We start from the raw sequence: 13,780 nt of genomic DNA on the forward strand, positions 1-13,780 counted from the left end.
GATGCCCCTCTGGACAATACAGCTCTGTTTGGCAAGGCTGATTTATTTAAGTCACTACAGCAAAAGGGAAAAGAGATGCAGGATTTAAAACACTTTCTGGTCTCTCCTACTCCAAAGTTCCAGAGGAATTATCCAGCAAAAACACAATTTATTAGAAAGCACTCTCATCCTGCTGCTCCCTCAAGGCCCAGAAAAGCATCTAGGAAACAACCCACTCATGCCAGAGCTTCACCTTCCTCTAGTTAGAGGCACCCCTTTCAAGACAGAGCAGGTAGTGTCCGACTACCTGCCAACCTTAAAACCTCCACCTCCTCCCTCTCTCCTTCTCTCAGTGCATCTCTCTCACTGTCTTCCAGTGTGTGGACATCCATCACCAAAGACAAATGGATCCTTTCCATAATACAGAATGGGTATTTTATGATCTGGCTTATGTCCCCAAAGCTGAAAGGTATCCCACAACCTCCAAAACAACAGATGCACCTATTGCAGCTTGTACTAGATACTTTGGTGCAAGGCACCATCTAAACAGTACCACTGGCTGTAAAAGGAAGAGTTTTCTACTCCAGGGTTTTCCTAGTGCCATGAAAAGATGGTCCTTGGAGACCAGTTCTGGCTCTCTCTCTACTCAACCTCTTCCTTCAAGTTCCTACTTTCAGGATGTTGACCTTACCAAATATTTCCTCTCCTCCTTCCCCAAGGGTTCATGGCCACTCTAGATATAATGCCTACCTTCACATCCCCATAAGGCCCAATTTTCAGGAAATATCGTTTTTCTGTGGGCCCTTCTCACTTTCAGTTCTCTGCCTTGCCCTTTGGGCATTCCATGGTACCCAGAGTATTCACCAAATGTCTGGCACCAGTTATTGCCTTTTGCAGGACAAAAGGACTCCAGAGATTCCCTTATCTGGGTGATCTGCTCATAGAGGTAGATTGCAAAGAGACTCTCCTGCAACACATACAAATTGTAATTTCCCTCCTACAGTCCCCAGGATTTGAGATCAACTTCCCAAAATCCTACCTGGATCCTTCCCAAGACATTGTCTTCCTGGGGTGCAGGATTCGCACAGAGATCATGAAAGCCTACCTCCCCACACAAAAGGTGCAAAATTTAACCGAATGGTCCTCCAGACAACAGAATTGACAGCAAGGAAGTACCTCTGGCTCCTGGGCTACATGGCCGCCACTATCCCCATGTTACCATTAGCAAGACTCCATGTAAGAAAGTTTCAATGGTACCTAAGGTCAGTCTGGACCCAGCACTCCCACCCCTTGGAGTACAGGGTTCCCCTCCTACCCAGCCTGAAACTAGAAATCCAGTGGTGGCTGAAGCAAGTGGACCTCAATATAGGTCTTCCTCTGCAACGATCTCAACCCAAACAGGTCATGTGCCCAGATGCCTCAGACTTGGACGGGGAGCAACTCTGGGGCATCTGAAAGTGCAGGGACTGTGGCTAGGACCACACAAAAAAAGAACACATCAATATCTGAGAGATGAGGGCAATACTCCTGGCCCTGCGAGCCTTCCAATCCAGTCTACTACAAGGGCCACTAAAGATCTTTACAGACAATACCACAGTGCTGTGGTAGCTCAACAAATTGGGGGGAGGACCAAATCTTACTTGCTTTGCAGACTAGCTCTCCTGGTGTGGGAATTGGCCACCTCCCAGGGAGTTACCCTGCAGGTGGTTTACATTCCTTCACAGCAGAACTCCCAGGCAGACTCCCTCAGCAGATCCTTGACAAACAACCATGAATGGATGCTACACAGGGATGCCTTCCTGGACCTGGTTCACCAGTGGGGGGTACACATCAAATAGAGCTGTTTGCCTCCTCTACCTACAGGCATCTTCTTCTCTTCTGCACCAGACTACCACACCCTCAGTCAATGGCAACAGATGCCTTCTCAATCCCTTGGAAGAGGAAGCTTCTTTATGCATTTTCCCCCTTCCCACTCTTACAGCAGGTCCTGCTGAAGATCCAGCAGGACAGACCAAAAATCTTGGTGGTGACTCTCTATTGGCCAAGACAGCATTGATTCTTCCTACTCTTACAGTTATCCAAGGGCAATCACCACAAGTTACCAGTCAGAGTGGACTTACTCGCACAGCACAAGGGATCCCAAATACACCCACAGTGGCAATTGCTGCACCTCACGCTGTGGCTGATAGGAGTCTGATCCCTTTCAGGCACCTTTACAATGAGGACATGCTCACTGTCCTGCAGGAGGCTAGGAAACCAAACACAAGGAATTCCTACCTATCTAAGTGGAAGAGATTTTCTATATGATGTTTCAAAAGACAGTTGGATCCCGCTTGAAAACGACTCTCCTCTAGTGCTGTTTTAACTGAGTGAACTACTGCAGACAGGTTTGGCCTTCTCCTCCATTAAAGCCCATTTGTCTGCCATTTCAGCATGTCTTCCTCTGGACTACCCCCCCCCCCCCCAGCTTCCACACTACCAGCTAAGTCATTCCTTAAAAGGGTCCTTCACCTGAGACTCCCGAGGAAGCAATCTCCTCCCCCATGGGACCTCAACTATATTTTGGAAAAGCTTACGTTTCCTCCATTCGAGCCAGTGAACAAAGCTTCCCTAAAACACTGTACATGGAAAACTGTACTACTCATGGCCTTGACCTCAGCCAGAAGAGTGTCAGAGCTACAAGCCCTCATGGCTATCTCTCCTTTCCTGGTATTCCACATGGACAGGGTTACTCTTAGAACTAACCCTTCTTTTATGCCCAAGGTGGTGAATGACCTTTACCTAAATCAGGCCATCCACCTACCAACCTTCTTCCCTAACCCACAGGGAGACAGAGAGTATGCCATTCCCTGGATGTCCACAAACAACTTAGATTTTATCTGCACAAAACCAAGTCCATCAGACAGGCTGATCAACTCTTTTTGTGTCCTTCCACCCCAGGGCCCTAGGGAAGGCAGTAGCCAAATAAACTATATCAATCTGGATTTCCAAAGCTGTCACTTTCTGCTACAAATACCATGGGAAATCTCTCCAAGGTACTGTTAAAGCACACTCTACCAGGGCACTAGCCTCCTCTGGAGCCTTCTTCAGGGGTTTGGATTCTTGAAGCAACCATTTGGTCATCAGTGCTCACCTTCACCAAACATTATAAGTTAGACCATATTTCCAGAGCCAGGGTGGGATTTGCCAGGGCTATCCTTCATGGATTCCTGGTGACCACCTCTAGACCACCTCCCCATTCTTCAGTGAGCTTTGGCACTCACCCATATGTGATGAATGCTGCAACATGTGAATAGAAGGACATAGAAAAGTTGTGTAAAATCTTACCATAACCATAGATGTCCTCTTCCACGTTGCAATATTCCTTCCTACCCTCCTTCCCCTCCTGTTATGCTGCATTTCCCTTTCTAGGTGGCACAGGACTGGCATTTTCCCTTGCTAGAACTAGTTCCCCGACTAGGGCTTAAAGTTCTGAGAGCTGGTGTGTACAGACGTCACTTTGCACCAGCCACATCAGACATCTCACACACCATACAGTGACTAAAAACTTTTGTATACTGACCAGGTGTTCGGGTAGCAAGAGGAGTAAAACCCATATGTGATGAGTACTGCAACATGGAAGAGAAGGACATCTATGGTTATGGTAAGATTTTGCACAACTTTTCTTTTGTCATATACGATTCTCAGTTAATAGTGGGTTAATTGGTTATCCTCGCTCATCAGCACAAATCATTTAAAATATGCTCCTTTTGTGAGCCTTTATCACCGCTTAATTTCAGGCTTATTCAGATTCCACAAACCCATACCTCTCAACTGTACAGATTTTTGCCTCATATTTTTCGTCTGTTTCTCGTAAAATTGTTTTTTTCTGGCAAATCATTGAGGCTTGTCAGAAAATAATGGCAGTCATTTGAGTTTCAGACTTAATAAGGGCAGAAAATTCATGCTAATGCAAAACTTGTCTACTTTCTAAATTTATAAGATAAATATTAGTGTCCCTATTTTTGGGTCTTTGTCCCTTCATTATTTATAGCTTTGTTCAGATTTCTTGCTGTAAGAGGTATGGGTGGAATTTCAAGTCCTCTGAGAGAGAGAGACACACACAGACGCACACACTTTACCTATTCCATAACTAACCCCCTTCCCTTATGCAGCTGCCCACCTCTTAACTGCTGCCAGGGGATTGGTCACTTGCGCTCTCTCTCTCTTTCACTCACTCGCACACACAAACACAAACATGATCTCTTCTTCTTTCATACATGCATTCACTCGCACATTGCTCTCGCTCTCTCTCAATCTCACACACACAGATTTGGGCAACTTTAAGGATTTCAATTTTTTTCATGTTATTTCCGACATTGCAGCAGCCTAATCATATCTATGGGTTGTCAGCTTGTTGGATGTCAGTAACCCGGGACTGCCTGTATACATTCCTTCAGAATGCAGCCTAGTGGTAGGTCCAAAACAGACTCTTGAATGGATGTTTCACAGAGACTTGTTTTTGGATATTGCCTATTGATTGGGGATATTCTGTGGGTAGATCTCTCTGCCTCCCCTCTGAAGAGGCAGCTTCCTCTCTACTGTTCCAGAGTGTCATGCCGTCTGGCGTGGAAGACTGATGCCCTTTCCTTTCTTTGGAAGGGAAGGTTTCTTTATGCTTTCCCTCCACTTCTTTTACTTCCAAGAGTCCTGCAGAACATTCAGCTGGACTCTGCAAAAATCGTGCTAGTGACTCCCTTTGGCCAAGACAGCACTGGCTCCCCCTCTTACTGCATTTGGCCAGGGGCAGTCATTGCAAGTTACCTCATTGTTGGATCTCCTCATACAGGACAAGGTTTCTCTCATCCATCCCCACTTTTCCATTCTGTAGCTCACATTGTGGGTGATAGGGCTTTGATCCCTTTCAGGCACCTGTTTTCTGAGGATATGCTCTGGGTCTTATGGAGCAAGGAAACACTCGACCAGAAAATGTTGTATGTCCAGATTGAAAAGATTATTGATCTGGTGCTGTGTTCACAACCAGGACCCTATTTCAGTGGGGTCCCTCTGGTCCTCTCTTATTTGTGACATTTGCTGTAGTCTGGCTTGGCCTATTCTTCTGTGAAGGGATATTTGTCAGTCATTTCTGTGCGTCTACCCTTGAATCCTCCTCTGACTTCTTATTTTGTTGTCTGTTTCTTAATGGAGTCCTGGATATTTGGCCTCCAAGAAAACCTGATGTTCTTCGTGTTTCACTGTTGCAGTCATTACATTTGGGTTATCTGCTTGCAGTAGCCCTCAGTCGGCCTGATTAGCAAAGTCTTGGGTCCTATGTCGGTTGCTGTCTCTGCTTCCATTGTCAGGGGTATAAAACATGCAGCCGACGTTATTACATCAGTCTTTCTTGCCGTGCGGTGCCCGAAGCAGAAGCAGTTTGCAAGTGCCAGAAAACATGTTCCTCCTCCTTGGGACCATAACTTTGTTTTGGAAAAAATTGACTGGCTTCTTTTGATCTTGCATATTCTGCTTCTTTGCAACATTGTACCTGGAAGACTGTTTTGTTGCTGGCTGTTCTGCTTGAAGGGCTTCTGAGCTCCAGGTCCTTGTAGCTATTCCTACTTTTTTTTTTCTTTTTTCCACAGTGACAGGTTGTCCATTCCTACTAATCCTTCTTTTATGCCTGTAGTACTAATCGAGTTGTCCTTGAATCAGATGGTACAGCTCCATTCCTTTTTTCCCTTCTCAATCTGCTAGTGAGCGTCTTGCATATCTTGTATTTACACAGACTGCTCAAGTGCTGTTTGGATAAAACTAGGATTCATAAGTCCTTATTGTCTTTTGTTTCCTTTCATCCCAGGTCTTTGGGTTAGCTGTTTCTAAGCAAACCATCTCCTCCTGGATATCTAAGGCTATTTCCTTGTTTTATTCTTTTCATGACAAGTGTCTGACTACTTCTGTTAGAACTCATTTCACATTCCACTAGAGGTGTTGCCTGTTCTGGTGCCTTCTGCAAGGGATTGGACACCAGTTCCATCCTTGAAGCTGCTACTTGGTATTCAGTGTGTACCTTTACTCTTTATAAGTTGGTTATGGTTTCTAGGGCAAGAGCAGGTTTTGCTGAGACCATTTTTTGTGTGTTTGTTGAGGGTTCTTCTCAGACTTTCACCTACCGTTTTGTTTCTTGAGCTTTTTTACTCTCCCCTCTATTAAGAATACTGCAACAGTGATATAAAAAGACATAGTATAGTTATGTAAAATCTTGCCATAACAGTAGATGTCCTCCTCTTCACTGCTACAGTATTCATTCCCTCCCTCCAACCCCCTCTTCTTTGTTCTGCATTTTTTCCTTCTGGGTGTGCATGGACTCCTTTGTCCTATGGTGACTGTTCTCTTCTGGGGCAATTCAGTTCCAGGTAGCTGCGTCCATATGTCCCTTTTATGCCCTGTGTTCTGTACAGGGAGCATAAATGTGACATATGACACATACAAGATCTTTTTCAGGATTTTTCATACTGGCCAAGTATCAGGCTTCCATGGGCAGGACATCCCTTCTATGAAGAATAGTGCAACAGTGAGGACATCTGCTTTTAAAGTAAGATTTTACACAACTGTACTTTCTATGTAGATAGAATGTGATTAAAAGTTGTAGGCAATGGAAGTAAAGTAGTACTTAAACTGTTTTCTTTCTTTCTTCAGAATATGCAGAGTTTCTGCACTGTAAAAATAGAAAGTTTACAGACTTTGATGAAGTTCGGCAAGAGATTGAAGCAGAAACTGACAGGATTACTGGAACAAATAAAGGAATATCTCCCATTCCTATTAACTTGCGGGTGTATTCACCACATGGTAAGTTTTAGTTTTAACGTTCATCTTTTGCTGAAAATTGAAATAGTTTTATAATATCAAATGTAACATGTTCTGGATCATCCTACTGTACTCTGTAACTTCACCCCACAGTCACCTGGACACTCGTGGAAACTTTACCAGGTTTCTTCTCCCCCTTACCTGTAATCCATTCTATACATTTCTCTCTCTCGTTCTTTCCTGTACTCTTCATGGTAGCATTGTTTGCAAATGGACCCAGACTTTCTGTGCTTTACCTCAAGGTTTGCTATTTGTTTCCAATTCTTGGAATGCTGTTAATGATTTTGGGATTCTCATTTCTGTGGAATGAGTCTGTATGCCTTATTTGTTAATGAGGATTTTCTAAATGTTATTGAGTTGTCCTGCTTGCCCCCCCCCCCCACCACCACCACCACACAAAACCCAAATCTTAGCAACATTTTGTTGCTGTACTGGTTTGTCTGTATGGCTTGTTAGAGTTGGTGTTTCCTGCTGAGTTTAATTTTGTTTACATTCCCTTTTGCAGTGAACACAGGCAACACCTGTTAAGATTTAAGGTGGGACAGAGCTACATCCAGTTTAGTTCCATATCCTTTGGGCTGTCTTCAGCCTCCCTAGGTGTAGACCAAATGCCTAGACCATGTGTTTATATTCTTGAGGATAAATTTGATGCTTTTTTACCTCTTTCTGAGCAACTGTCTAATCCAGTTGTCATTAGTGGAAGAGTTTCAGACTTTTCTGATGTTCACCATGCATTGCTTAACTGACCTGAGCTTCTCAATAAATCTTCCAAAAGTATGCTTGGTGCAGCCTAAGTAATAGATTTTTTTGGTTGTTACCCAGATAACAGGCAAGCACCTTTATTTCCCCAAGTAAAGAGCATGTTACATAAAAACTTTCCCACAGTTGTAAGCCAGAGGGGTCCTTTGAACCCAGGGGCACACACATTCATCTGTTTGTATGATACTGATAGCCAGACTGCATATGAGACAAAAGGGTTCATATAGTACAGAAATTAAGCTGACAATAATAAAACCCAGTCCAGGGAAAAAATGAAATCAGAAGCTGTTCTAAATGGTTTTCAGTAAGAATAAAGTCCTTTCTACTATTTTTATGGGGCTTCCTCCATCTGCAAGCCCCAGTGGAGTCTTTGAGACCCCCAGTGCTTCGTCGTTTTATAAAACATAGAGTCGCACAATCTTGGGGAAGTGATCATGTCCACATACTTAGTTCAGTCTTGTGCACTTTTTCCACGGGTGACAATTCCTCATTTGTCTGCTGAAGACCTACATAAATAGCTTTTAAGTTGAACTATCTCGGGTAGAACTTGTTTTGTTAACTGTTAAAAATGCATGCTGCCTAAGGGAAATTTAATGGTACTGTATTAGTCTTTTGGCAGCAACACAGTGACCCCCTTGACTCAAATGATTCCTCTCAAACCTTCAGTCAGGAAGGAGTTTTCACTTATCTGAGCTCCACTTGCAGAGCTAACAATGGCAGATCCATGGTATTCCTCAGTAGAAGAAAAATGTTTCCATGGCTAGTTTCGACTTTGTGAGGACACACATGAAGCAGTTAAAACCATGCTGCACAAGGAAATTGACCTCAAGCAGCTGACGTTTGCACCAGGCCCCCTTAGCATAATGAAGGGCAATAGCAGTCTGACAGATCTTTGACTGTGGTTAGTCTAATTTGACAATACCACAAAACAATTTTGCTAAAGCCACTTTCAATGAATGTTAATTATGCGTTTTCCCCACTATTGTGTGACTGTGAAGTTGACATATGTCATTGATGTAAAGAAAAACAAAAGTGTTCACTGAAAGAGGCTTTCAGCAACATTTTTTTTTTTTTTTTTTTTTTTTGGTATTTGTGACTGGATATCTTTTTCTCAGTATGTCATACTGAACCCCATATAGCACCATGTTGGTGTGGTGTAGAACAAGGGAGGCACTCACTCTTACAAACTTTGCAGTCTGGCTGTGTTTGTTTGAGAAGTGGCTATCTAACTGGGTTTGAACCTCTCTGCCTGTTAATCTTTTCATCCCAGAATGTGGTGGCAGACAGGTTGAGCAAAATGGATGTCTGCAACTGTGTGGAAGCTAGATTTCAAGGTTTTCACGTCACTTATGCATAAATGGGTGTCTACCAGAGATTGATGTCTTCATGTCCATCAAAAACTATGAGCAACGGAAGTTTTGCTTAGTCCTTTTGCAGAAGAGCTTGGAGACAGTGAATGTCTTTGACATTCATTCACAGTTGGCTGTGCCAGCTTCTCTACTGCCTATCTCTGTTCTTCGTGTTTCACTGTTGCAGTCATTACATTTGGCTAATCTGCTGGTAGGTTGCTCTCAGTGGGCCTGAATAACAAAGTATTGGGTCCTGCGTCGGTTGCTGTCTCCTCTTCCATGACGTCAGGTCGTCAGGGGTATAAAACATGCAACCGACGCCATTTTATTCGGTCTTTCTTGTCGCGTGGTGCACGAAGCAGAAGCAGTTAGCAAGTGCCGGTCGGCCGACTCCTGAAATTTTCGTATTCGAGTTTCAGAACCAAAGTCTTCAAAGTAAAGCTAAGTAACCCCGTTGGGGAAACTTTTTCTTGCTCCTTACCGATGTCAGAAAAAGTTAATAATTGCATTACTTGTGGGAAGCAAATACCTCATAAGGATTTTCATAGTCCTTGCCTAGGCCCAGATCACAACGTGCCTTGCTGTCAATTTTGTGTTAGATTTAACCAACGCACTATTAAGCGTCGGTATATTTTTGCTTCTAAATACTTTGGTTCAAGATTTAATTATCCTGAAATGTCGTCGGTTAGCAATCAGACTACCGGAGTTCACAAAAAACGCAAAGGAAAAGACAGAGACAGACCACTGAGGTCCAAAACCGATGATGAAGCTTCTCCTAAGCCAGTCACCGGTTTGCCATTACTCAGTGAGGCGTTTTCGCAGCCCCTGATACCCGCTACTTTTGAGTCGCAGGCCTCTGACCCATTCGGAGTCCGGTATGCCGCGAGATTCTCAGAGTATTGAACCCGTGGATGTCTCTCCCTTAGATGGGTCCAGAGCCGCTGAGCAGGCACCGGCTTCTGAGGGTGTTTTCAGGCCTCAACATTTTTATATTAAACCAACACCAGCAACAAAAACAAGGTCAAAAACAACTTCTGTCTCTAAAAAAAACTGACGCATGAGCCACGTGCTCAGGCCCCTATGCCTAAAAAAAAAAAAAAAAAAAAAAAAAACAGATGATCAAAATGGCTGAAGATTTAACTACCTTGATCAGGGGCTCCCAACCACCCCCTGCTAAGAGGCCTAGGCAATACACTGATTATGAATCTTCAGATCAGGTTTCCATTTCTTCTGATTCCTCTTCTGATCAGGAATTTTCTATTCCACCCTGTGAGGATTCTGTTGCAGAGGAATCCATCCCATCTGCATCTCCTCCTGAGGATTACTCTTTTGGAGAGACTTTGCATACTTTAAGGGAACATTTTCACTGGGAGAGTCAGGATTTCTCTGAATCAAAAAAGAGGCCTCGGGATTTCCTTCTTCTTCCTCAGCATAGGCCTTTGGCAATACCTCCTGTATTAGACATTGTTGATGATGTGTTCTCGAAATAAAGCATGGCTCCTGATTCCCTGGCTCCGGCTCCTAGTAAGCCTGACAGATATTGCAGGGTTCCTGACTCCCACAAATTTCAAAAATCCTGCTGCTGATCCTGAAACTATTTCTCAGGGTCCCAAGGGTGTAAAGGCCTCTACAGCCAAGAATCCTACCCCTTCTGATCGAGATTCCAGGGCGCTGGATAGATGGGGGTAAGAAGGTTTTGTACATCTACAACCTTGGCAATCGGGGCTTTAAACTGCCGGTTTCATATGCTTAAATATCAACAGCATGTTATGGGCTTACTGAAACAGAAAATGATGTTGATTTCTGATTGTGTGGAAAATAGAGTTACATGAATTATTGCATTCAGCAGAACAATTTGGAAAGCATACTTTTCAATGTGGTTTTGATTCCTTGGAGTCCTCTTGTAGGGCCACCGTTACTGGATCTGTGATTAGAAGCCATGCCTGGCTCAAGGAGCAAAATCTGCCTGATCATGTTAGAGCTAAATTGTTGGATGCCCCTTTGCAGCATGATACTCTGTTTTGGTAATAAGGCAGAAGAGGTTTTAAAGAAAATGGAAGACAAAGCTAAATCTATGCAAACTGTAAAATATTTCTTGTAAGTGCAGCCACCCAGGTTCAGTAGACACTGGCCTACTAAAAATTGGTCCTTTCCTGTGTCCAACAGAGCCACTCAGGGCAAATCCAGGTGCTCGAAAGGTTCCAGATACCAATCACAGGGTTCTTACAGGTCAAAGCAATGGGGTGCCTCCACCTCCAAATCTGGAGGAAACGAAGCACAACCCTACAGTAAGCAGTCTCAATGACTTTCTTCTACCATCACCAAGCACTTATCTTTTGGCAGCCCCCTTAGGGGGAAAACTAGCACTTCCTGCTCAAAATTGGCAGTTAATTACCCAGGACAAGTGGGTATTAAACATAGCATCCCAGGGGTACAGATTTCATTTCTTTCCATACTTTGCCAATTCCAAATGGATGGCCGGATCTGCCACAAAACCAGTGGGCAGAGGCCCAGAAATAAGTCATGTCCCTCATGGATATGGGGGCTATTCAACCAGTACCAGAAAAGGAAAAAGGACAAGGTTTTTATTCAAGACTTTTCCTGGTACCCAGAAAAGACAATTCATGGCATCCAATACTGGACTTATCGATTTTGAACACTTTCCTGGACATTCCAAAATTCAAAATGCTGACTTTACAACAGCTACTGCCTATGCTAGGCAGGAATGCTTGGTTAGTAACTCTAGACTTAGAGGCATACCTGCATATCCCAATAAGGGAATCATGCAGAAGATACCTCCGCTTCAAAGCAGGTTTTTTGCATTACCAATTCTCTGCACTGCCCTTTGGCTTATCTACTGCACCCAGGGTCTTTACAAAGTGCCTGGCACCAGTAATTGCATTCTGCAGACAAAGAAGCATTCAAATTTATCCTTATCTGGACGATTGTCTCATTCAAGCAGAGGACAAGGACACTCTTCTTCCACATCTGGCGTTTGTAAAAAGGCTTCTAGCATGCCTAGGGTACACCATAAGCGAAAAGAAATCACAACAGGTACCCTCTCAAATAATTACATTCCTGGGTGCAAGCTTGAATACAACTGCCCAGATGGCTTACCTCACGCCAGACTAACAAAGGCAACTGACAGCGTACTTCAAACAAATGGCAACAAAAACCCAGTTATCTGCAAGACAAATTCTGCAGGCTTTGGGGTTCATGGCATCCTGCATTCTACTAATTCCATATGCGAGACTGCATATGCGGAAACTTCAATGGTACCTAAAATGTTTATGGAGTCAACATTGTCACAGTCTGGAAACATTGATTCCTCTCATTCCCTGCCTACAATAGGAATTTCTTTGGTGGGCAGAGACATGTCACCAAAACAAGGGACTGTCATTCACTCTATCCCCTGCCACCCAAACCCTAACTACAGATGCATCAGACTATGCTTGGGGGGCCCACCTGGCAGGGAGATGCATTCAGGGCAAATGGGGCCCAAACCAAATGCATTTGCATATCAACCAGAAAGAGATGTTAGCTGTTCAGAATGCTCTGACAGCCTTCAAGGACTTACTTCATCCAAGACAACAACTGATAAAGACGGACAACACCACAGTTATGTGGTACATAAACAAGCGGGGGGGGGTACACATTCCTACCCCCTTTACAGACTAGCCATGGCCTTGTAGAACACAGCCTTGACTTACGAAATACATCTTCAAGCTCAGTTCCTGCCAGGAAAGCAAAATACTCTGGCAGACAACCTAAGCAGAAATCTTATGGACCTGCACAAATAGAAACTGGATCCACAAATCTTCAGCATGTTAACACAGAAATGGGGGAGCCCAGACATAGATCTATTTGCCTCTCCCCAAAATTATCAGTTGGACAAATTTTGCACAAGAACTCATCACAAAAAAGCATGGAAAGTGGATGCCCTATCCTTCAAGCAGGGGGCATACATTCCTACCCCCTTTGCAGACTAGCCATGGTCTTGTGGAACACAGCCTTGACTTACCAAATACATCTTCAAGCTCAATTCCTGCCAGGAAAGCAAAATACTCTGGCAGATGACATAAGCAGAAATCTTATGGACCCTGAATGGAAACTGGATCCACAAATCTTCAGCATGTTAACACAGAAATGGGGGAGCCCAGACATGGATCTATTTGCCTCTCCCCAAAATTATCAGTTGGACAAATTTTGCACAAGAACTCATCACAAAAAGCATGGAAAGTGGATGCCCTATCCTTCAGCTGGAAAAACCTATCAGTTTATGCCTTTCCCCCTCTGCCTCTACTCTCCAAGGTCTTACTAAAAGTCAGACAGGAAAAAACAAAAATGATCCTAATTGCTCCGGACTGGCCTCGCCAGCACTGGTACCCACTTCTAAGGAATATGTCTCAGCTTCCTCCATGGTACTTGCCTCAAATACCTCATCTCCTGTCTCAGCAGAACTATCAAATTCTGCACACTCAGCTCCAAACTCTGAATCTTGCAGCGTGGCTGATTTAATTAATGATTCAAACAACACCTCTCAGTAAATCTGTGATGGATGTCATTTTGGAAACCAGAAGGCCTAGTACTAGAAAATCTTATGCTGATAAATGGAAGAGATTCTGTGCTTGCACCCAAGCACAAGGAACAGACACAGCAAAGCCCAGTATTCCTCAGATTTTACAGTATTTGACTGAGATGCTTGACAAGGGCCTATCTTTTTCTTCAATAAAAATCCATGCCTCTTTCATCTCGACTCATTACAACACAGAGCCTCCCCTCTTTTGTCATCCTCTGCTTAAACAGTATCTTAGAGGGGCCAAAAATTTAAGTCCTCCCAGAAGATCACT

General features: G+C 43.8%; 1 protein-coding gene across 1 annotated transcript in view; it reads left to right on the forward strand.

The window, feature by feature from the left end:
* DNM2 (dynamin 2) overlaps window positions 1-13,780 on the forward strand; it is a 1,995,561-nt gene that overhangs the window by 81,473 nt on the left and 1,900,308 nt on the right. The window contains exon 2 of the mRNA XM_044082335.1: window positions 6,650-6,804. Within this exon, the coding sequence (XP_043938270.1) occupies window positions 6,650-6,804 (155 nt within the window). The remainder of the gene's footprint in view (window positions 1-6,649; window positions 6,805-13,780) is intronic.

Source organism: Protopterus annectens, chromosome 9.part0 (genome assembly GCF_019279795.1).
Source record: "Protopterus annectens isolate FY-2018-M chromosome 9.part0, PAN1.0, whole genome shotgun sequence".
In the NCBI taxonomy this organism is placed as follows: Eukaryota; Metazoa; Chordata; order Ceratodontiformes; family Protopteridae; genus Protopterus; species Protopterus annectens.